Here is a 21,556-nt window from a genome sequence, read left to right as displayed (position 1 = left end):
TTCCCATGATTGGGAAATTATTTCTTTTCATTATGTCCTAAAGGTCTTATAACCTTTTTCATTCTTTTTTCTTTTTGCTTCTCTGACTGGATAATTTCAAACATCCTGCCTTTTAAGTGATTGATTCTTCTGCATGATCAAATCTGCTTCTGAAGCTCTCCATTAAATTTTTTCGCTCAGGATTTGTTTGGGTTTTTTGATGGTTTCTTTTTCTTTGTTCACCTCCTTGTTCTGTTCATGCATTGCTTTTCCCATTTTTGTTTAGTCATCTGTGTGTTCTTATAGTTCACTAAATTTCTTTAAGAGGGTTATTCTGAATTCTTTGTTTGACAGTTCATAGATCTCCATTTATTTAGTATTTAGAGTCAGTTAGTGGGGCTCTATTCATTTTCTTTGGTGTCATGATCCTTGATTCCTTACTTTGGTATCTGCACATTTGAGTAAGTGGTCTCCTCTTCGAGACTTTACAGGTTTGTTGTGACAGAGGCAGTTCTTCACCACTCTGCTTAGTTTGGGTTTCTGGACATGTCAGCTAGTAATCCTTGAGCAGGTGGGACTTGCTGTCAGGGTCTACTTGGGGGCAAGGCCACTGCCCAAGCTCTGAGGTTGGGGGTGGGGTGTTGCTGGGTGAGAACAGCTGGATAGGATGCTGACTTGGTTCTCTGCCCAAGCAAGGCTGTAGGATAGGCTGTGTGGTTGCCTAGATTCTGTGGTCTGGCTTCCTAGATGGTTGGGACTGTGTACTATACTCAGCAGCAGGTAAGGCTATGAATTAGCTTCCTCTCCCGGTAGGGCAGCGGAGTGGGTCCCAAGGCTTGCATGACTCATTGTTTGGGAACCTAACTCAAGCAAGGCTGTGCACTGACCAGATGAAACCACTGGTTTTGCTTTGTAGACAGGGAGCAAGGCTGTTGGATGGGCCAGGCAGGTTCCCTGGTCAGGTGGGCTAAAAGCTGTGTTCAGCAATAGGTGGAGGTACAAATCAGTTTCTCCACCAGGGTGGAGCAAGAGAACTGGCTCCAGTGCCAGAAAGGCACTTTCTTTGTGGTCTTGACTCAGGCCAACCTGTGCCCCCAAGTCCCCTTTCTGTATGGGGCCACTGGCTTTGCTCTGCGGATGATCAGCTCTGCTTGCTCTACTTTTCACTTGATCGTTGCTGGTCTATACAACTTCCCAGGCATTCAGGCCAAGCTTTCCAGTTGGGCAGGGGTGGGAGTTACACCCCAGTGGTGTGTAGGGCTAGGAGTCAGCTCCTCTGCCTGGGTGCAGTGGGGGAGCTCCAGGGCCAGCAAGACTCTTTGTTTGAGGACCTTGAATCAGGAAGCCCTGGATTCTGCTGAGTTCCCTGGTCATACTGCACAAAACTGCTGGCTGGGACTACTGTTTGGGTACTGCAGGTAGGAACTCAGACTGCCAAGAGCCAGGTGTTGGGGGTTGCAAGCCCACGCTGCCTTCTCCACCACAATCTGATTTTCTGCGGTCAAGTCCTGCAGGTTTCCCTGAGATCCCTGTGATGTGAGACTGGAGTGGAATACACAAGAAGTGACCCACAAGGCAAGGGGAGCTGGATGTTCCCCCTGGGCTCTCTCTTTCCACTGGAGGAACTGTAGGCTCAGGGGAGACCTCTTGGGGTGGTGGTGTGCTGGCTTGGGGGAGGGGCAATGTGATCAGTCTGTGGCTGCTCCACTTACCCTTCTAATGTGGTCTGTCTTGGTCCCTGTGGTGCAGGGAGTGGTTCAGCCTCTCCCCTGTGTCCTAGGGTTCCCTCAGTGGTATCTTGTCCATGAATAACTATTGTAGGTTGTTCGTGTGAGGGAGAGTGATGTCAGGAATGACCTATATTGTGATCTTGGTGATGTCATTCTCCATCATTTTGTTCATGTATTATTTTCCTGCTATAGTTAAATTGTTTACATGTGTTCTTTTGTAGCTCTCTGAACATCTTTAGAGCAATTGTTTAGAGTTCTTTGTGTGACAATGCCTGGGTCTCCATATTTTTGGGGCCAGTTACTGGAGGCTTACAGTATTTCTTTGGTGGGGTCCTGTTTCCTTGGTTCTTCATGATATCTGTAGCCTTATGTAGGTGTATGCATGTTTGAGGGAGTTCCCTCTTCCAGACTTTATGGACTGAATTCAGTAAGGGCAGACTTTCATGTGTAGGTGGGGGCACAATGGAGCATGCTGTAGCCCCAGGTCTAGAGGTGCAGGGCACCAAGTGTGGGGATGGGTAGTGGTGCGGGGCCTACGAGTGTGTTATGTTTCTTCGGCTGAGCCGGCTGCTGGGATCCACAGTATGTGTGCCTTGGTGAGCGCTGCAGGGGGGGTCACAGTGGCTGCAAGGGCTATTGGCGTCCCCAGCTGTGCCTCCAGGTTGAGCAGCTAGGGACCAGGGCAGGCACTGCTGGTGGCCAAAGCTGGTGGAGTACATACATTTGACTCTGGGTCCTTTCTCATTTGTAAAAAATGTTAACATATTCAGGTATAAATTCACTGCATGTCACCGATGTTAAAAATATTTTCCCATTTTATGATTGTACTTAATTTAAAATAATTTAAAATATTTATGCATCAGATCCATTACTTTTTTATTGCTTGGCTAATTTCTATAGAGGTTTATTTTCCCTCATGTTAAAATGCCTAAGTGTAGTCAATGTAGAAAATTTTCTTGTTTAGAAACAAATTCAAGAACAGTTACATTTGTTCTTATAAACATAGATAAAATCCCATTTTAATTTTAAAGTTAATTTAACACTAAAACAGCCATCGTTATTGTTATTTTCCTTTTCTTGGGTAAAGCATATTTCCCTAATTGATTTCAGTTAGGGTATAATTTCCTTATACTTACTGCTATAGAAACAATTTATTACTTTTTGTTATCTATGTCCTTCCCAAAGAAAAGTTCAAACTTCTCTTACCCCCTTAACCTTTGATCATATTTACTTAGAATTTAAAGGGTGACACAACGATTGGTAAAATAAATGAAAATGTATTATAAAAGTCTTTTACAAGGTCCAAGACATCTGTTATCTGAGGGAGCAATTCCTTGCACTGTATCATACAAACTATTCAAAGCACACTTGTGATCATAACACTTGTACTTTAGTTATTTAAACATGTACCTGGGTGTCGGTGAAGAGGAAGACCATATTCTTGTTATCTACACCAGCCAGTTTGTACAACTTCCTCAGGTCTTCATGAAAACTGTCATAATTATATCCTCGGCTCAGTTCAATTTGCAAACATTTGTAACCACATATGTGAGCTGCAAGTCTTGTAAGAGACTGTTTTCCAGTGCCTCCTACTCCAACGAGCAGCGCATTGCCTCTTTCCTGACGAATCATGCGGGCAATCCTGCAGGCAACAAAGCAGAGAAAGACGTATTTCAAGTGTACAGATATGGGTCAGAGGGCCTGACCCAGTATGGACCGCTAGTGGCCAGTGGGGAATCCTCCCTGAGCAAAAGGCCATTGGGAAGAGCAGGTGTAGCTAAAGTTCATGTCTGGGGGTGGGGGGTGGGGCACCTGGGTGGCTCAGTCAGTTAAGCGTCCGACTTCGGCTCAGGTCATGATCTCACAGTCCGTGAGTTCGAGCCCCGTGTCGGGCTCTGTGCTGACAGCTCAGAGTCTGGAGCCTGCTTCGGATTCTATGTCTCCCTCTCTCTCTGCCCCTACCCTGCTCACACTCTGTCTCTCTCTCAAAAATAAATAAACATCAAAATAAATAAATAAATAAATAAATAAATAAATAAATAAAGTCCATGGCTGGGAGGAAAGACCTGCTGAGCTTTCATTGTGTCCATCTCTCCCATTTCCCACAGGCTGCTGGCCTTGGTCATGCAAATGTAGAGTAAAAGAAAATCTCTTCTCCTTTCTCTAAAGTGTGAAGGATTTTGTCAGAACCTTGGCTGATCTAAGCCACTGCTTATATTATAACCATTGTATTAACAAGCCCAGGGCTTCATTTATAAGGAGGAGCAAGCAGAAATACAGAAATACTGCTGGGTCTAGGAAAAGACAGTGCGGTTCAGAAGGGGAGCTCAATGGGAATGCCCTGAAATGAATTTAATCTAAGATATCGACAACATTTTAGAAAATTTCTGATTCACGCTGACAACAAGAATATGAAAAGCACTGCTATGGTGATACTAGAGTGAACACTCGGGGGAAAAGCTGCGTTTAGCAAAAATTGGAGATGGAAAATCTGATGACCAAATTGAAAACCTCAGTGGAGGGGCACCTGGGTGGCTCAGTCAGTTAAGCGTCTGACTTTGGCTCAGGTCATGATCTCGAGATTCCTGAGTTTGAGCCCCGTGTCAGGCTCTCAGCTGTCAGTGTGGAGCCTGTTTTGGATTCTCTGTCTCCCTCTCTCTCTGCCCCTCCCCTGCTCACATGCGCACGCTCCCTCTCTCTCTCTCTCTCTCTCTCAAAAATAAATAAATATTAAAACAAATAAACAACAAAAAACCTCAGCGGAACACGGGCCTTGCAAATAGGAAAATGGGAATTTGAAATAGGTGGAAAATTCAATAGGTGAAGTAGAAGACAAACTCAAGGAGTTTATCCAGAATGCAGAGAAGAAAGATAATGACATTACAATGACAAGAGAATAGAGATAAGGAGGACAAATGTAGGAGAAACAAGTGGGATCCCAGAGGCCACACAAATGGAAGTGCAGAAGGAGAGACAGGAGGGGACCGAACTGATGTGACAGCTGATGAAACAGTAGGAAGAAACCCCTGAGCGGAACCCATAGATTTGAAGTCCCTGAGGGTCAGGAAAGAAAACCAGAGAGGAGAGGCAAAACATTAAAGATTTTCTAGGAGATACATAAATATAAAATAAAATACGGGTGCATGCATACATATAAAATAGAAAGATAGAAATCTATATTTTAGACATAACTGAAGAGACTGTGAGCATCTAAAAGGCAGACAAATTACTCCCAAAAGGATAAATAATTTCAGGCTGGCCTTAGGTGACTATTTTATAAGATGACATTCCATAAGACAATGGTTAGAGGGAAAGCTGTCATGTTATTGCTCAGAGCATAAGCCATCTAAACCTTCCTAAAAGATTTCTTGAAGATATATAAAGAAGTATAACTAAAGAAAAAATTGTTTAATGTTCATTTATTTTAGAGAGGGAGAGAACATGAACAGGGGAGGGGCAGACAGCAAGGGAGACACAGAATCCGAAGCAGGCTCCAGGCTCTGAGCTGTCAAGGACAGAGCCTGATGCGGGACTCAAACCCATGAATGGTGAGATTGTGACCTGAGCCAAAGTTAGACGCTTAACCAACTGAATCACCGAGGTGCCCCAAGAAGTATAGATAAAACTAAAAAAACCAAGAAAGGGAGAGAGATGTCAGTATAAAGTGAGAAGTGTGTATGAGTCGAGTCCATATACTATTGTTAAGATGATAAAAAAGATGATAGTATCGATAAATTCCTCTTAAAAAGAAGATACAAACTGTAAAAATAATTTTTTTAAATTACATCACGATTTATCTAAAATTTCAGACTGGGTTATTAGAAACTAGGAAAGCATGGGAGAATTATAACGGTAGATTTAATTTCTCTCTCCCTTTTAACAGGAAGTTTGCCTGTGTGTCTGAGCATCTATCTTAATTTTATTCAAAATTCTAATAATTAGAAAAGACCAGGTTCAAATATTTGAAAGTGATAATGGCTTTATTATTTTTTAAATTATGAAAGTAAAACACAGTTATTGTAACTGAGGGGAGAAAACCAGTGCTAAGCCTTCCCCATTTGTAAGCTCTATCACAAGGGCCTGGGTGTTCTTTAAAAAAAATTTTTTTTTTTTAATGTTTATTTATTTTGGACAGAGAGAGAGACAGAGCATGAGCGGGGGAGGGGCAGAGAGAGTGGGAGACACAGAATCCGAAGCAGGCTCTAGGCTCTGAGCTGTTAGCACAGAGCCCGACGTGGGGCTCGAACTCACAGACCGTGAGATCATGACCTGAGCCGAAGTCGGATGCTCAACCGACTGAGCCACCCAGGTGCCCCAAGGGCCTGGGTGTTCTGATCTCTGAGAATGGTGCCTAGCATAGTAGGGGTTTCATCAGCATTTGTTCAGTGAATTTATGTATGTTGACTTGTATGTGTGTATTACAAAAATGGGATTAAACTCTAATTACATTTTGTTTTATGATTGTTTTGCTAGATAATGTATTATGGACATTTTCATGCTAGTAAATACAGCAACAAATATACCATACTTATTTAGCCAGTTCCCTAGTGATGGATATTTAGTTCTTTTATGTTTTTCCTATCATACTAACAATATTAGAAAACAAAACTTAAAGCTAGCTGCAAATAGAATCCTTTCAGATCGTTATAGTGAGAGAGAGGAAGACCATGAAACAGAAAGAAGTTGCATTAAAAAGGAACAGAAAATAAGTTAGGATGTCATAAATGTGGCCATTAAAGCCATGTTTTAAAATAGTATTTAATTATATAGGATTTTGGAGGCAAATGTAATGTAAGTGTTAAAGGCATGATGTTCAATAATATGTGACATAATACAACTTTGTAAAAATCTCAATATACTTACAAATATATTTGAAAGAACCATACAATTTTAATAGTGGTTGTCTCTGGGTGAGGAGGTGAAATTATGAATGTTTTTCTAAATTCTATAATGAGTATGTTTACCATATGATCAGAAAAATAATCACAAAGTACAGTAGTTCCCCCCCTCAGTGATGGGGGATACACTCTAAGATCCCAGTGGATGCCTGAAACTATGGGTAGGATCAAACCTTCGTTTTCCTATACATACATACTTGATAAATTTTAATTTATAATTTAGTCACAGTAAGAGATTAACAACAATAATAATAACATAGAACAATTATAACAATATGCTATAATAAAAATTATGTGAATGTGGTCTCTCTCAAAGTATCTCATTGTACTGTACTTCCTGTGATGATGTGAGATAAGATGCCTACGTGATGAGATGAAGCGAGGTGAATGAGGTAGGCATTGTGACTTGGAGTTAGGCTACTACTGACCTTCTGACGAATCATCAGAAGGAGGGTCATCTGCTTCCTCACTGAGGTTGACTGTGGGTAAGTAAAACTGCAGAAAGCGAGACTGTGGATAAGGGGAGGACAACTGTAGATGTAGTTCTGCCTCGTAGGAAATACGAAGATGCCCTTTTTTCTGCAATAGTTCTATCCTCAAAAAGATCTTGGTGATATGAATTTTTATAAATAAAATTACACTTCTAAGAAAAAGGGAGAAAAATGTCATTTCTTAATCTACCTCTGAAATTCAGTACACTTTTACCAAGTCATCTATATTGAAGTAACCAACTTCTACTTCCAGATCTTAAACACTATGACTTAGAAAACATTGATCAAACAGCTCCTATGCACCATTATCTTTGGTGGCAGGGGATAGGAGCATGTAGTATGAGCATAGAATAGGAAGTCTACAGTGAAAAGTGCTCCTCCAGGGCGAAGTAGACTTCTAAGTCATTATTTGGGATCTTCTAAAATAAGAATTAAACCTTCAAATTTGTCTCCTTCAGTTTCATACCTTCTTCTGTCCCTCAGGCCAGTCTGCTCTTTCCCTGCCCTGACTGCCTCGATAACACAGCTTTTTCCAGGACAGGGGTCAGCAAATAATGGTGTGTGGGCCAAACCCTGCCCCTTCACTGTGTTTTTAAAGTTTATTTATTTATTTGGGGAGAAGGAGAGGGAGAGGGAGAGGGAGAGGGAGAGGGAGAGGGAGAGGGAGAGAAAGAGAGAAAGAAAGAGAGAGAGCACACATGCACAGGGAAGGGGCAGAGAGAGAGGGAGAGAGAGAATCCCAAGCAGGCTCTGCACTGTCAGTGTGGAGCCTGAGGCGGGGCTCAAACTCACAAACTGTGAGATCGTGACCTGAGCTGAAATCAAGAGTCCCATGTTTAACAGACTAAGCCACCAAGAAGCCCCTTAAAATTTTTTTATGGCCTATTAGCTAAGAATGTTTTTGTAGTTTTTAAGTGGCTAACAAAAACATCAAAAGAAGAGTAATATTTTGATATGTGAAAATCATATGATATTCTAATATTAGTGTCCATAAATAAAGTTTTATTGGAATACAGCCATGCTCACTCATTCATTTACTGAAGGTGGCTGCTTTTGTGTTTCAATGGCAGAAATGAGTCGTTGTGACAGGGTCCATATGAGCCACAGAGTCCAAAATATTTCCTATTGGCCCTTCTCTAGGATCCTTTGCCAACTCCTCCCCTTGAGTAAGCAAATAGATGATGTAGGCACTATTTCCATGGTTGTCTCTGTCACAGTGCACACTAAACAGAAGACACATCACATCATCTGTTTATTTCTCTTCAGTCACCTAGGTAGGTATAATATTGAGAGGTAAAGGGATATGTAATAATGTTTTGCTGTTTTTTTCCATAATGTGCATGTGTTCCGCAGTGGATGAAATATTGACTGTTAAAAAATCTTGCACTTTATATGTTACTCTTTCCTTGTTTCAGGTACAGTACAGTATTTTAATTATTTTCATCTGATATTATTGGAAACAAAAAATCTTACAGCACTTAATAACAAAAAGCTTATAACTTAATAACACTGCTTCCCAGTGTTATTTTTTCTGCCAACTTACATATCAATAGATAGAAAAGTCCCTCCACTAGGAATCCCCCAGTATTACATTTTCTCTACTGCAGTAGGCAAGAGATGGCTGTCCTAATTAGTAGCTTACATTTTCATTGAGATCTGTTTTACCATCTTTGTACTGTGGTGACAACTCTGGGCATATGTAATGGGTGGAAATACCCAGGTGCAAACTGCCCTTTGAAAACACAGGCTCTAAAGAAAAAAAAAATGTTTTTGGTTTGGGAAGGCTTTTATCTACTTATCCTATGCAAAAAATAAAAAAATAAAAAAATAAATGTAAAATGTCACCAACAAATGGAAATGTAGTATCTGCTAAATTACTGAATTCTCCCATAACTCATGTTCATAATGAAGCCCTTTCTGTTGCTCTTCAGCAGTAGGTATTTGAGAGCTCTTACAAGTAGAAATTTGTTTACTCTAATTCCTACCTTCTGATCCTCCCTAGAAAAAGAAGACGTCTATGCTGTAATTCACATGGCAGCCCTTTGTGTATCTGAACACCAAGTCTCCTCCATTCTACAAATGGCTTTTCATTTCCTCCTGTAATATTTTAAGCAATCCTTGAGTGGCCTGCTGACTCTCTTTCATAAAAATAACAAAGATTATAAATACAATTAAGCAGACTTTGCCTATAGTCTGGTCTCTTCTCCAGGAAGTTTCTCAGACCAGAGTATTATTAGACCATTATTATTTTTTTTCCAGGCTTAGGGCCAGTGTGAGCTATAGGATAAAAATTGTTAGGAGCTAGCATGTGGGTATGTAGGCAGGGGGAAGGATAAGAAGCAAGTCGTATCTCAACAACCCAGTGACAAACTATTGTTATAACACTGGAGTTGTGACAAAAATAGATTCTCAAATTAGAGTTGATTAAACAGCAGAAGTATAGGAAAGGTAAAACAATTGATTGCTTATGGTTTACAGAAAAAAAAATCCTGAGGATTTAACTGTCCAACTTAACACAATCCAACACTAAAATGCAGTTGATGAGGGAAAAAAAACAAAGCCATGAAAATCTTGCTATGGTAGCAGACTGCAGGAAATCCTGTCCTCACACACACTTTATACTGCGGATTGCACAGAATACTATATCAAATCTGGGCATCACGTTTTAAGTGGAACATGGAGAAATTATCAAGTGCTCAGTATGTGGAGGCTGAAAATAATCTCTAACAGGCAACGGTGGAGGATCTGGGTTATATCTGCTCAGAGAAGGGAAAGCTAAGTGGAGCCTAGTCACAATTTTCAAATATTTGAGGGCTATAATGAAAAAAGTGGATCCATTTTGGGTGGAGGCACCCGCAGCACAGTTAGAGCCAAAGGACTGGATGCGATTCTCAGTCTGTGACTCACCAGCTAGGGGACTTGGGACAATTCACCTAATCTTTCTGTGGTACACGGGACTGTCCAAAAATGGCTGCAGTAACGTTTCTGGTCCTACTTGCTCTTTGATCCTGTTAAGAGACAGTCTCTGACCCTTTGTTGTCAACTGGGTAGGCCTGTGCGACTCCTTTGACTAACAGTATGGTATAAGTGATGTTATGTGACTTCCGAGGCTGTTGTGAGAGGGCATTTGGCTTCTGTTATCACTCTCAGGGCACCGGACTTTGGAGCCCTGAGCCATGGGAGAAGCCCAGACACTGATGCTGCTGTGCTAGAGAGACACAATCAGTGCACACACAGGCAGAGGTGCGCCATGTGCTCCAGATACTGTGTGACTTTGACTGCATTGAGACACCCAAGACAGAACCCCTGAGAACCTGAGATCAGGAAATAATGAAGCTACCAAGGGTCACGGTGGCTTATCATATAGCAACAGACCACCGGAACATTCTCGGAGCCTTATCTGTAGAGAGAGTATGATACTGGGCTACAGAGAGCTGTTATCACAGTGAAACGCAATACTCCATATCATTGTTTCATACTCACACCGAGTGCCATTATTATTACTGCTCCACTGGATGGAACTGACAGCAGATGTCACAGGCAGCAAATTGTGTATCATCCCTCAAGTGTCATTTTAATACTTAGAATTGTCAACAGTATACATAAACACCTAAAAAAGTGATGTATCATAGGATTTCCCTCATATGTGGAATTTAAGAAACAAAACAAATGAACAAAGAAAAACAAGAGACAAACCAAAAAACAGACTCTTAAATATAGAGGACAAACTGATGGTTAGCAGAGGGGGGTCCAGGGAGTGGGAGAAATAGGTGAAGGGGATTAAGAGTACACTTAACGTGATGAGCACTAAGTAATGCACAGAATTGTTGAGTCACTATATTGTATACCTGAAACTAATACAACACTGTATGTTAATTATACTGGAATTAAAATTTTTAAAAAGGGGTGTATTCCCCAAGGACTGCAGATATTCAGGCTGGATACCTATTTGTCATGGGCATCCCTTAAAGGATACTTGCAATGATAAAAGTCAGGCTTATAAACAGATGGAGTCTACAATACTTGGATTCCACTCATTTTATTATAATCTTGAACCCCTTATTTCTTTAGGCATACACATAATCAGCCTTTTTATACTGTACATGTATCTCTGTAAACTACCTTACATCCTTTTTTTTTTTTATTATAATGAGACAGGGCATTTAAAACAAATAAAAACAATCTATTAATATTTAATCAAAATAATCCCTGGGTTCCAATTCATGCGGTTTATATTTAAGAGATATAAAAAATAACTTTTACATTATAGCAAGATTTGCCAATAGGCCTTTGTCCATCTGAAAATCTATTTATTTTTAAAAAAAAATTTTTTTTTCAACGTTTTTTTATTTAATTTTGGGACAGAGAGAGACAGAGCATGAACAGGGGAGGGGCAGAGAGAGAGGGAGACACAGAATCGGAAACAGGCTCCAGGCTCCGAGCCATCAGCCCAGAGCCTGACGTGGGGCTCGAACTCACGGACCGCGAGATCGTGACCTGGCTGAAGTCGGACGCTTAACCGACTGCGCCACCCAGGCGCCCCTGAAAATCTATTTAAAGTCTTTTGTACAACTTAATTCTTACCTTTCAAAAAAAATTTTTTTTTAACATTTATTCATTTTTGAGAGACAGAGACAGAACGTTAGCGGGGGAGAGGCAGAGGGAGACACAGAATCCAAAGTAGGCTCCAGGCTCCAAGCTGTCAGCACAGAGCCCGATGCAGGGTTTGAACTCATGAACCCTGAGATCATGACCTGAACTGAAGTTGTACACCCAACCGATTGAGCCACCCAGGCACCCCATTTCTTAACTTTATCTTAAAGATTTTTTAAAGTTTATTCATTTTGAGAGAGAGAGAGAGAGAGGGAGAGTGCACATGCACAAGTGGGGGAGGGGCAGAGAGAGAAAGGGAGAGAGAGAATCCCCAGCAGGCTCCACACTGTCTGTGTAGAGCCCCATGTGGGGCTTGAACTCATGAACTGGGAGATCATGACCTGAGCTGAAATCAAGGGTTGGACATTCAACCCACTGAGCCACCAAGACACCCTAATTCTTACCTTTTAATACGATGTATTATTGGACACCCTATAGTACTATACCTTGAAACATGTTCTATAGCATCCTGGAAGAACACCAACTTTACTTCTTTGGGATTTATAAGGTTATAATCATCAAGATAGTCCTGTAGAACATTTGCGATTTTCTCCATATCAGGCATGTCATTGTAAATCCGATCAGTCTTATCTGCTCCAAACTATAAGATGATTTATGGGAGAGGGACCAAGTTAGATCAATTATGATACAGAAATACACACATTCATAATCTTAGGAGGTAATATTCTTTCACCCATGTTGCTATTTAATCATCTGCATGCATATATATGAATATGTGTTATATATTGTATTATATAATGTACATATTAGCAAGGCTTCAAAACCAAGGAAATGGGACTAAGAAACTCAGATTTTCATGGGTAACTGAAAATCCATTTCATTTAACTTCAAATGGCACATTGGAATTTCAGCAATCTTTGCTATAAAATCCACACAGGAGCTCAGAAATAGGTTTTCATACTTTCTCACTGTACCTTATTGTGGTTTCATATTTTTGCTCTCAGCCTGTTGATATCAGAAAAGCTAAATGGGCTGAAAATTATGCATGCCAGACTGTTAGGGTTATAAAAAATCATGCCAGAACTACATGTAGTTTTTACCAGTGGTCATCTCATTAATTAAACCATTGGGAATGAAATTTGGTGTAAACTATAAGGAGCTGAGTTCCTGTGTGAGGTCCTGTTTGGACCTGTTGATGACATCTTTTCTTTGCTGTAGCAACTGCCCTGGGGGCATTTTTATTTGGAGCCATTGATTAAAATACTCATAGGTAATGCAAGAAGGGTCCAACTGCTCTTTTCCTATTGCTTTATTCCCCTATTTGATAATTAGATCAGTAGGAACACATAGGAAATATAATCGCCACCTGGAAACAAACTTTGGACTTTGTTTTTAAATACATTTAAATAGATCTGTTTCACACAAATTATCTTTTTTATTTGTCAGGGGTTACAGGGTGATGAGGTAATTGCATACTTGTAATAGAAAGACAAGTTGTTCATTTGTTTGAAAGTCTGCTGTATGCCTAGCTCTATGCAGGAAGCTGGAGATTTAGAGTGAACAAAACAGACATGGCCCCTGCCCTCTTGAAGACACTAGGGATGTTGCACCCAACAAGAGTCAACTTGGAAAAACAAGATGGTTATCAATGAACACAGGTAGGATGGTTAGATGGAAGGCTTATTGGGGGTGGTTCTAGAGGGTTGGTGTGTACATGTTATTGGGGGTACAAACTGAGGAGGAAGAAAAATTTTGCAATTAATGAGAGCTACCCTGAAATGAAGAGGGCAGCACTGGTAACCTAATTAGCTTCCACTGCCAGAAGCATTTAGGCACAGGCTGAACAGCTACACAGAATACAGTAAGGGGGATTCCAGTCCTGAGTTAAGAAACTAATTCTCTCTTCTTCCTTCCAAATTGAAAACCTGATGGGGCTCTGATTCAAACTATTGCCAAAACGAATGTGACTAGATCAGGAGTCAACAATCTGTTTCTCTACAGGGCCAGATAATAAATATTTTAGGTTTTGAAGGTCATTATAGCCTTTGTTGCTACTACTGCACTCTGTCTTGTGATGCAAAAGCCACCACATAAAAATATAGTGCACAAATGGACGTGGCTGTGTTCCTATAGAATTTTATTTACAAAAATGGGCAGTGGGATATAGATTTGACCTATGGGCCATAGTTTGCTGACCCTTGGTCCTGATCTTTAATCTTCACAGATGTAGCAAAGTTTTTGCTGAATATGAAACTGAACTGTAAAATAGTAAATACTTTATAATCTTCAAATGTAGTCAAGTCAACATACTTGCCTTAATAAAGTCTCCAAAGATGATGGGTTTTGTCAAAAAATATTCCAGGCCAATTGCAATTCCAAAATGTTTGTCTATTCAAAAACCAAATCAATTTTTAATATATGATAAGCTTGAATGCAATACTTCAATAAGATATACAGAATAATATCAGCTGTTACTTTACTTAGAAGGCTTAACTAGTATGAATGAAACTGAGAGAAAGCCATGTTAACACCATAACATTTTAGTTTGGTTGATAATCTCCTGAATTTAAGATTAAGAATATTTAATGTTAATAGACATTTTATTAAATAATAGATATTAAATATGTATTTAATAGGGCGCCTTGGTGGTTCAGTCAGTTAAGCGTCCGACTTCAGCTCAGGTAATGATCTCACGGTCTGTGAGTTCGAGCCCTGCGTTGGGCTCTGCGCTGTCAGTTCAGAGCCTGGAGCCTTCTTTGGATTCTGTCTCCCTCTCTCTCTCTGTCCCTCCCCCACTCACACTCTGTATCTCAAAATATGAATAAACATTAAAAAAAAATTTTTAAATATGTATTTAATAAATAAGAGGTACTTTAGAAATATCCTAGCTTCTTACCAGACAAAATGCTGGTTCTCCTAAATTTCCCTTTTCTACTTAGAATTCCCTTTCTGAATTTAAAATATTAACTCTTCTTGAGTTTCAACAAGAGGATTTTTATAATATTTCATATACTTCTACATATTTGAATCATTGAAGAGAAAAATGTTTTTACACATGAATGACTGAAACCCATTTTGCTTTACCTTATCTAAGCTCATTTTAATTTTTCTTTATGGAAATCAAATGGCTTTTCCAGTCCCCCCCACCCCACCCCACCAAAAGAAAGAAAAAGAACAGCTACATAACGAGTGATATTTACTGGCCATTTCTGTCAAAATAGCATGGAAATAGTGCTTATCTTCATTATTAATCAAACGGTCATGGAAGACTCTTTGGCATTCATGGCAAAAGAGTCTAAATATCTGTATTTCTTCTCTTACTGTTCCTGGATCACATTGGAGGATACCTGTTTGTTTAAGAGAAGGGAAAAGGGAAAATTCTACATTTGTGGAATATCTAGTAACAGGTTAATTAACTAGAAAATCCTTAAGTCCAACTTTATCCCCACACCACCAGAAATGGGCGCTTCCCCGATGGGTATACACACATAGAGTAATGGTGATTTCACTTTTTGAAAGCAAAATTGGACACATTATCTGGCAAACCCCTTTTTCTTGTTTTGTGATGTTTCTTTAACTGAACACGTGAAGTGGTCAGACTTCACAGTATAGGCAACGTTCATCTCATTATTACGTTGGGTTGCAACATGTTAAGTGAGAACTGTCACAGCTCTTTAATATACATATATATTCATCCAGGCCGCCCCTGCCCCGCTGCCCCGACCCCTGACCTTTACACTGTTTTTCAGAACACCAATTCCCTCTCTCATTCTCTCCCAATGTTCAGTCCTCACCAAATGCCCTTGGTCCTTCTGGCTTCTACTCAAATTACTCTGAGTACTCCGAGTATTAGTATAAATTGTAATTGTAAACATAGTTGTAATAATACCAAGATACAACAAAAGCAGTGATGTATAGCAATCCTCCAAGTGTTCACTCTATGGGGGACCCTTCACTTCCCACAACACAGTGCCAAGAGGGTCAGGGAGCACATTTACTACAGGCACAGGTGTAGAGAGCAGACAGGATGAGTCATACAACAAAAGAACAGAATCCCTGAGTAGGCTGGAGAGGATGGGATCCAGTGTCAGAGAGAGTACTGGCACGTGGTCCGAGTAGGGACACGTCAGCCATTGCAGTAGAAGGGAAGGCAGATGCAGGTTGTCTAGGAGAGTTGGAAGATGGGGCAGTCTGGTTTGATTTCTTCTATTGTTTTCAGTGAAATAAGAAGACAGGTCATCAGCTGGGAGCAAGAAATGGAAAGGGATGCTGGTGGTCTGAGGGAAGCCGTGAAGTAGTCAGTCTGGGGTGGGGTTTGGTGGGGACCTGAATAGGGAACATGTAAGGAGATTTCTGGGTGTGGCACAGACACTCATCTACATACAATTCTACTGAGAGACTGGGGGTGAATGGAAATGAAGGGAGGGTGCAGGTCAGAGAATGAGGGTTCCATACATTACCTTGTACACATTTGGATAAATCCCTCAAGTTAAAGATGTAATGGGACTTGGCTGGTGTTGGCAGAAGATCAACACTCATTCTGTTATAAATCTCAACTGCAGCCTCTACAATGTTTGATGCGGTTTGCTTTACAGCTGGTGGGAAGTCACTGAGGAAGCCATTTAAGATGGCCTAGAACAAGAAACATAATGTGAGAGGGTTAGAATTTTTTTTTATGATGATGTTTTTCCTAATAATAACTAGAAAGTTGGATTCCAATGCAAGGACATATGGGTGATAAAACTCTTCCATTCACTTCAGAGTATGTCCCCTAGAGTGGGCGCACTCCCGTCTTCTGAGATTGGTGATCCCTGAGCCACATTTGTATCTGACCAGAGAACGGACCAAACTTACTCTCTGTGTAATTTAGACTTCTGCTTACTGTGTGTCCAGAGGGTCATTGTGGAATGCCCAAACTCATCTGGAAAAAGTCCTCTCTCTGATTTTTATGGGTGAATTACTAAGAGTTCCATAGACTTCGTCCTCATGTATGTTTAAGGTACAACTTACTCATAACAGCACCTCTTCCCCCCTTTAGCATCCCCAGCATATGGCCCCACCCTGTGATTAGATCAGGAACACAGAAGTCTCCTTTGACACTTCCCATTCTCTGTCCCCCCCAGTCAAGCTTGAATACATTTCTTGAATGTCTGCTTCCCTGACATGAGCTCATTCCAGCCCTGACTCTTTCATGGGGGCTTCTTCACCCTTTTCTTCTCTCACTGGCCTCTCCATTTCCATTCCTGTCTTCCTTCAGGCACTGCCTCCCCTGTCAGTCCAGGCTCACTGTACCCTCTTCCCCATTGTTCAGCGTGACCCAGCCACATTGGCCTAACCACCCAGGCTCTCTTCTCTCTCAGGGTCTCCACGCATCTGTCCCCCTTCCACTATCTGCTGCTGCATGGCTCTCTGCTGGCAGGGACTTTTTGATTCTTGAGTTTTCGGTTACTTGTCATCTCTTTAGAGAGGCCTTCCCTGACTCCTCCTGTCAGTGTCTCTTATGGCTCTCTGATCTTCTCATATGTTGCCACAATCTCAAAGTTCTTATTTACTAGCTAGCCTGCTGCCCCCAGGTGCTTGGGACAATCATAGATTTTTAAATAGATAAGTTCCCATCACTATTAACCTTGGAGTCACTCATGGGAGAAGCCACCAGAACGCACACCAATGCTTGTAAGTCAGTCCTTGTGACTTTAGACTTTTGGCTCATATAAGACATATTTTAAAATAAACCCAAGTATTTGTTTCAATGAGCCTCCTTGTTAAACATTAGTTTTAGCAGCTTATGAGGGCTATCTTTTGAGGTACCATCCTTCTGGGACCCCAACATGAGTTTAACATGCTCCATATGGCCCACATTTTGAGTAGGACCATCCCAACATATATAAAATAAAAATGTTACTACACATATTGTATATAAATTATATATTAAAAAATTAAAATTGTAGTCTGTTTATTCTCCATCACACAAATTATATAGTTATAGATAGTATTAATATAATATATATTAGTTCATTCGTCTGTTTATTATCTGGCTCCATCGTGGAAGCTCCGTGAGCACAAGGATGACATCTGATTTGTTTAAAATGTAATACCAACGTCTGGCACATGGGAGCTGCTCAACGAATATTTGTTCAATGAATGAAATTAAGAACTACTAAACTGATATTCATAAATTACAATTAGCATGTCGTTATAGAGTTTACTGAGGACCAGGGCGTGGTATTCTATTTAATGGTCTGCCTTACATGGCATGTCTAGCAACTTTGAAAAGCTTCTACTAAGAATACGCACACAAGACCGAGCCAGAATTCCCACAGTTTGGGGGAAGGACGTTTTGGCCTGAGGACATTATTAGTACTTCATGGAGTTGATCTTTTTCTTTTTAAATTTATTTATTTATTTTGAGAGAGGGAGAGAGAGCAAGCATGAGAATGAGTGGGGGAGGGGGAGAGAAAAGGGAGGGAGAGAGAATGCCAAGCAGGCCCCACACTCAGTATGGAGCCCAGCCCATGCAGGGCTCTATCTCACCACGGTGAGATCACAACCTGAGATGAAATCAAGAGTCAAATGCTCAACCGACTGAGCCACTCAGGTACCCCGTTCATCATTTTTGATTACTGCTGTTACATCTTTCTAATTAGAAATGACATCTACATCATCAATCTAATTTGTTGTGTGCTGTTTAGTTGACCTTTAGGATATATAGTGATGCACATTTTTTGTGTATAAATTTCCAGTAAGTAAACACGAAGATGTGTATGAATGTGGCTCAAGGATGAGTCAGTCACTCATAAACACACATAATCCAAATCACAGCAAAGCCATCCTTAGTGGTTTGCTCCCTGCATATGTGTGCTGTTTGGCTAACTTGCAACAGACTACCCAAGAAAGTACAGTGAAACTACTAATTGTTTTCCAAATAATAGATGGTTGAAAACATTATGTGCATCCTATAAATATACTATACATGTACTATGTAGACTCATCGGCTTCTTTCATACAGTGGAAATAAATCAGTTATTCATGTTGCTAACGACAGATTTACTTTATTGATTTGCTTTTCTTCAGTTCTTGGTGGTCCCCCAAGTTCTTTTTCCTCATACAGTGACCAAGGACAGGGAAGGTGGGGTATGAGGTCTTGGGCACTGCTTAGATGGGTTGTGATGAACGTAGAGTTTGGGATCCATGGATCTAGAGCAAATTCTTTTCTTCTACAGGTAAAACATCCTGTCTATTCTGACAGTGAGGAGTATAGGCTTCCCCACCTGAATCTAGTCCAACCCAGCGGCTCCGGGATCTCTCAGTTTTGCCACATTTCATTTCCATTTTCGCCCCCAGTTAGTGCAAGTTTTAAATATTCGCCTGTACGTTACAATGAAAGGAAACAGTTCCTGCTTGTTTTCAGCTGGGATGTACTTGCCAGATGATGTCTCTGTGAGTGACACATTTCCCATGGACGTGACAATCCTACAGGGAGAGGGAGGAGGCTGAGGGTTGGGAATCATTTCATTTCCAGGAGGCCAGATTCCACATTTTCCTTCCCATCCAAGAAAGCATTGTAGGATGATTAAGAATGACATTTTTTGTTGGGATAGCCTTGAATTTGCTCTCATTTATTGAAATATGAAAGAATTAGCAAATTCAGTACTTTATCATCAGGCATAGGCTACCTGGGACATACTTCTCTGCTAATCATATCACAAAGTGTGTCAGGATAGTATGTTTGGGAGTCACTCATTTCAAACTTCAAAATATACACACAGGGTTTCAACAAAAGAGGGGGGGATTCAAAAAATTCTTCTAATGCCTGTGTTGGTCCCTGTTACCCACTTCATGCTTTGTTCTACACTTTGTCATAGGAGATAAGCTCCCAGCCTTTCATATTTGAAAGTATTCTACCAAACAAAAGTTTAAAAAAACAAAGTTTTTCAAAATGTGGGGGTTCTTATGTGTCATTTTGGCATTAGCTCCTAAACAACTTACTGAAACTACCTCAAATTTTTTAAAAACAATTTCCCATGGATGTAAGCTGTTTCAATATGAAAACCACTTTCCATCTACTAATCGTTGTGTACATGTTGGCTCTGTCCTTTTTCTCCTCAAAGAGGGTCCCATGGGAAGGAGAGGCTAATGCTGGAGAATGCAGTGGCTCACTTACAGCCAGTGTCACTGCCCCTCTTTGGCTTCCAGGTGATTTACCAGCAAAGTCAGCTTCTCCAAACCAGTCACCAGTCTTATCCCACCTGTATGCCCACATTACCATTTCTTGCCCCTGTGACTGCATTTACCCGTGAGCCTTCTGTTCCCAAGATCTGTTCCTCCTTGTCAATTCTGGTCCCCCAAGACTCAGCTCACCATCTTCTCTATGAGCTTTTGCTGGTTGGTGATGGCATGCTGTCTCATGCCATCCTACTCAAAATAACGTTGCTGAGCACTTACAGGGCAGGCACAGTTATATTCCCCCATTTAAAGGATGAGGAGTGGCCCCATGGGAAGTTTGTACAGGTGGAAGAAATATGGGTGGTTGTTTTTGTTGGAGGTGGTCATGGCAGTGAGGTGATGAATTCTAGATTAGGTGTGCTATGCTTGAGCTCCTTGGGGTATCAGGGACTCTGATGGGCAAGTGGGCACAGGGACTTGGTGGCCAGCTATGAGAGGAGCACAGAGGCGGGGGGTGGGTGGGTAGTGGGCAAGATCTGGTGACTGCTGGGAGGCAAGGGCCAAAGATACAGCCTTCCTTAAAGGAAGGAGCTGTGCTTTGACAATCTTTCTGCATTCCTAAAACTGTCTCTGAGATCACAGACACAGAAGGCAGTGATGCAAATGCCTGCCAGCTACTGCCCAGTTGCCTCTGGGTTTACCTGGTTTCTGCTCAGGAAAAGGGACAGGTGGGCTCCCCAGAAACACAACAGCCTATTTTGACTGTGGGAGTTTTAGAACAAATATATTTTCTTTTTCTCTCTTGCCTAGGTTTAAATTCATATTTACCTGAAAAATCTGTTTCAGACTGTGCTCTGAGGGCGTCGGAAGGCACAGCATGCTGAAGTGTCGGATAAAGCGGGGAGTCACAGGGTTGCGGCCACCACCTGGAGGTGCACATGCTGAGACGATCGTTACATCCTGTGTGGGAAGAAATCCACGTGGGTCACCCAGCAAAGAAAGAGACGAGATCTGCCCATGCCAATGGGAGGCCTCAGAACCAACACTTTTTTGAGGACCTACCATATGATAGGATTACGTTATGTTTCCCCACACATTATCTGGCTTCATCCTCACAACAACCTCGGGAGATCACTACTGTCACCCTCATTTTGCAGACAAAAAAGATCAAGACCCTGGGTGGTTAAGTTGTTCAAGGTCACTCAGCTATCACATCTATCTGTATAAACACACCTATGTAAAAATTTAATCTTAAAAAATTGTTAACGAATTGTATCTTGGGTTAAAATATATTCATTCGACAAATATGAAGTATAGTTTATTCTTATTATTTGTGGTAGTTATGTTTGATAAAATCAGTGGAACACTGAATTAAGATACTGATCCATGGCTCCTTTGGGAAAAACAGGGTTATGAGCCTTTGGTCATAACATTTTCAATGGGCCAATACATGATATCGTAATTGCCTCTGGTCTTGACCCCCTTAGACCACCCCTCCTCTGCAGCCAAGGAAATCTTTCCATAATATTTCCTCTAGAGACAGAGCACCTCTTAGAGGATAAATCCACATTCCTTGTCATGGCAGCATGGCCCCCTGGGCTGATCTCTGCATCTCCTGCCACTTTGGTGCTCACATTCCACACCACCATGGTGTTCTACACTCCCTGCTTTGAGATGCAAA

At 41.1% G+C, this 21,556-nt stretch overlaps 1 protein-coding gene across 3 annotated transcripts in view; it reads right to left on the bottom strand.

Moving 5' to 3' along the window:
* The window catches only part of DNAH6 (dynein axonemal heavy chain 6), a 245,633-nt gene that overhangs the window by 82,698 nt on the left and 141,379 nt on the right, over nt 1–21,556 (bottom strand). For all 3 annotated transcript variants that reach the window (XM_053200826.1, XM_015075839.3, XM_053200827.1), the window contains 6 exons: nt 20,704–20,835; nt 16,173–16,344; nt 14,913–15,059; nt 14,027–14,100; nt 12,198–12,352; nt 3,120–3,351 (listed from right to left, as the gene is read on the bottom strand). In XM_053200826.1, coding sequence (XP_053056801.1) covers nt 3,120–3,351; nt 12,198–12,352; nt 14,027–14,100; nt 14,913–15,059; nt 16,173–16,344; nt 20,704–20,835 — 912 coding nt within the window. The remainder of the gene's footprint in view (nt 1–3,119; nt 3,352–12,197; nt 12,353–14,026; nt 14,101–14,912; nt 15,060–16,172; nt 16,345–20,703; nt 20,836–21,556) is intronic.

The sequence above is a fragment of the Acinonyx jubatus genome, chromosome A3, assembly GCF_027475565.1.
Source record: "Acinonyx jubatus isolate Ajub_Pintada_27869175 chromosome A3, VMU_Ajub_asm_v1.0, whole genome shotgun sequence".
NCBI classification, from domain to species: Eukaryota; Metazoa; Chordata; class Mammalia; order Carnivora; family Felidae; genus Acinonyx; species Acinonyx jubatus.
Note: the sequence above shows the minus strand (reverse complement) of the source record. Positions and strands in the feature narration are given on the sequence as shown.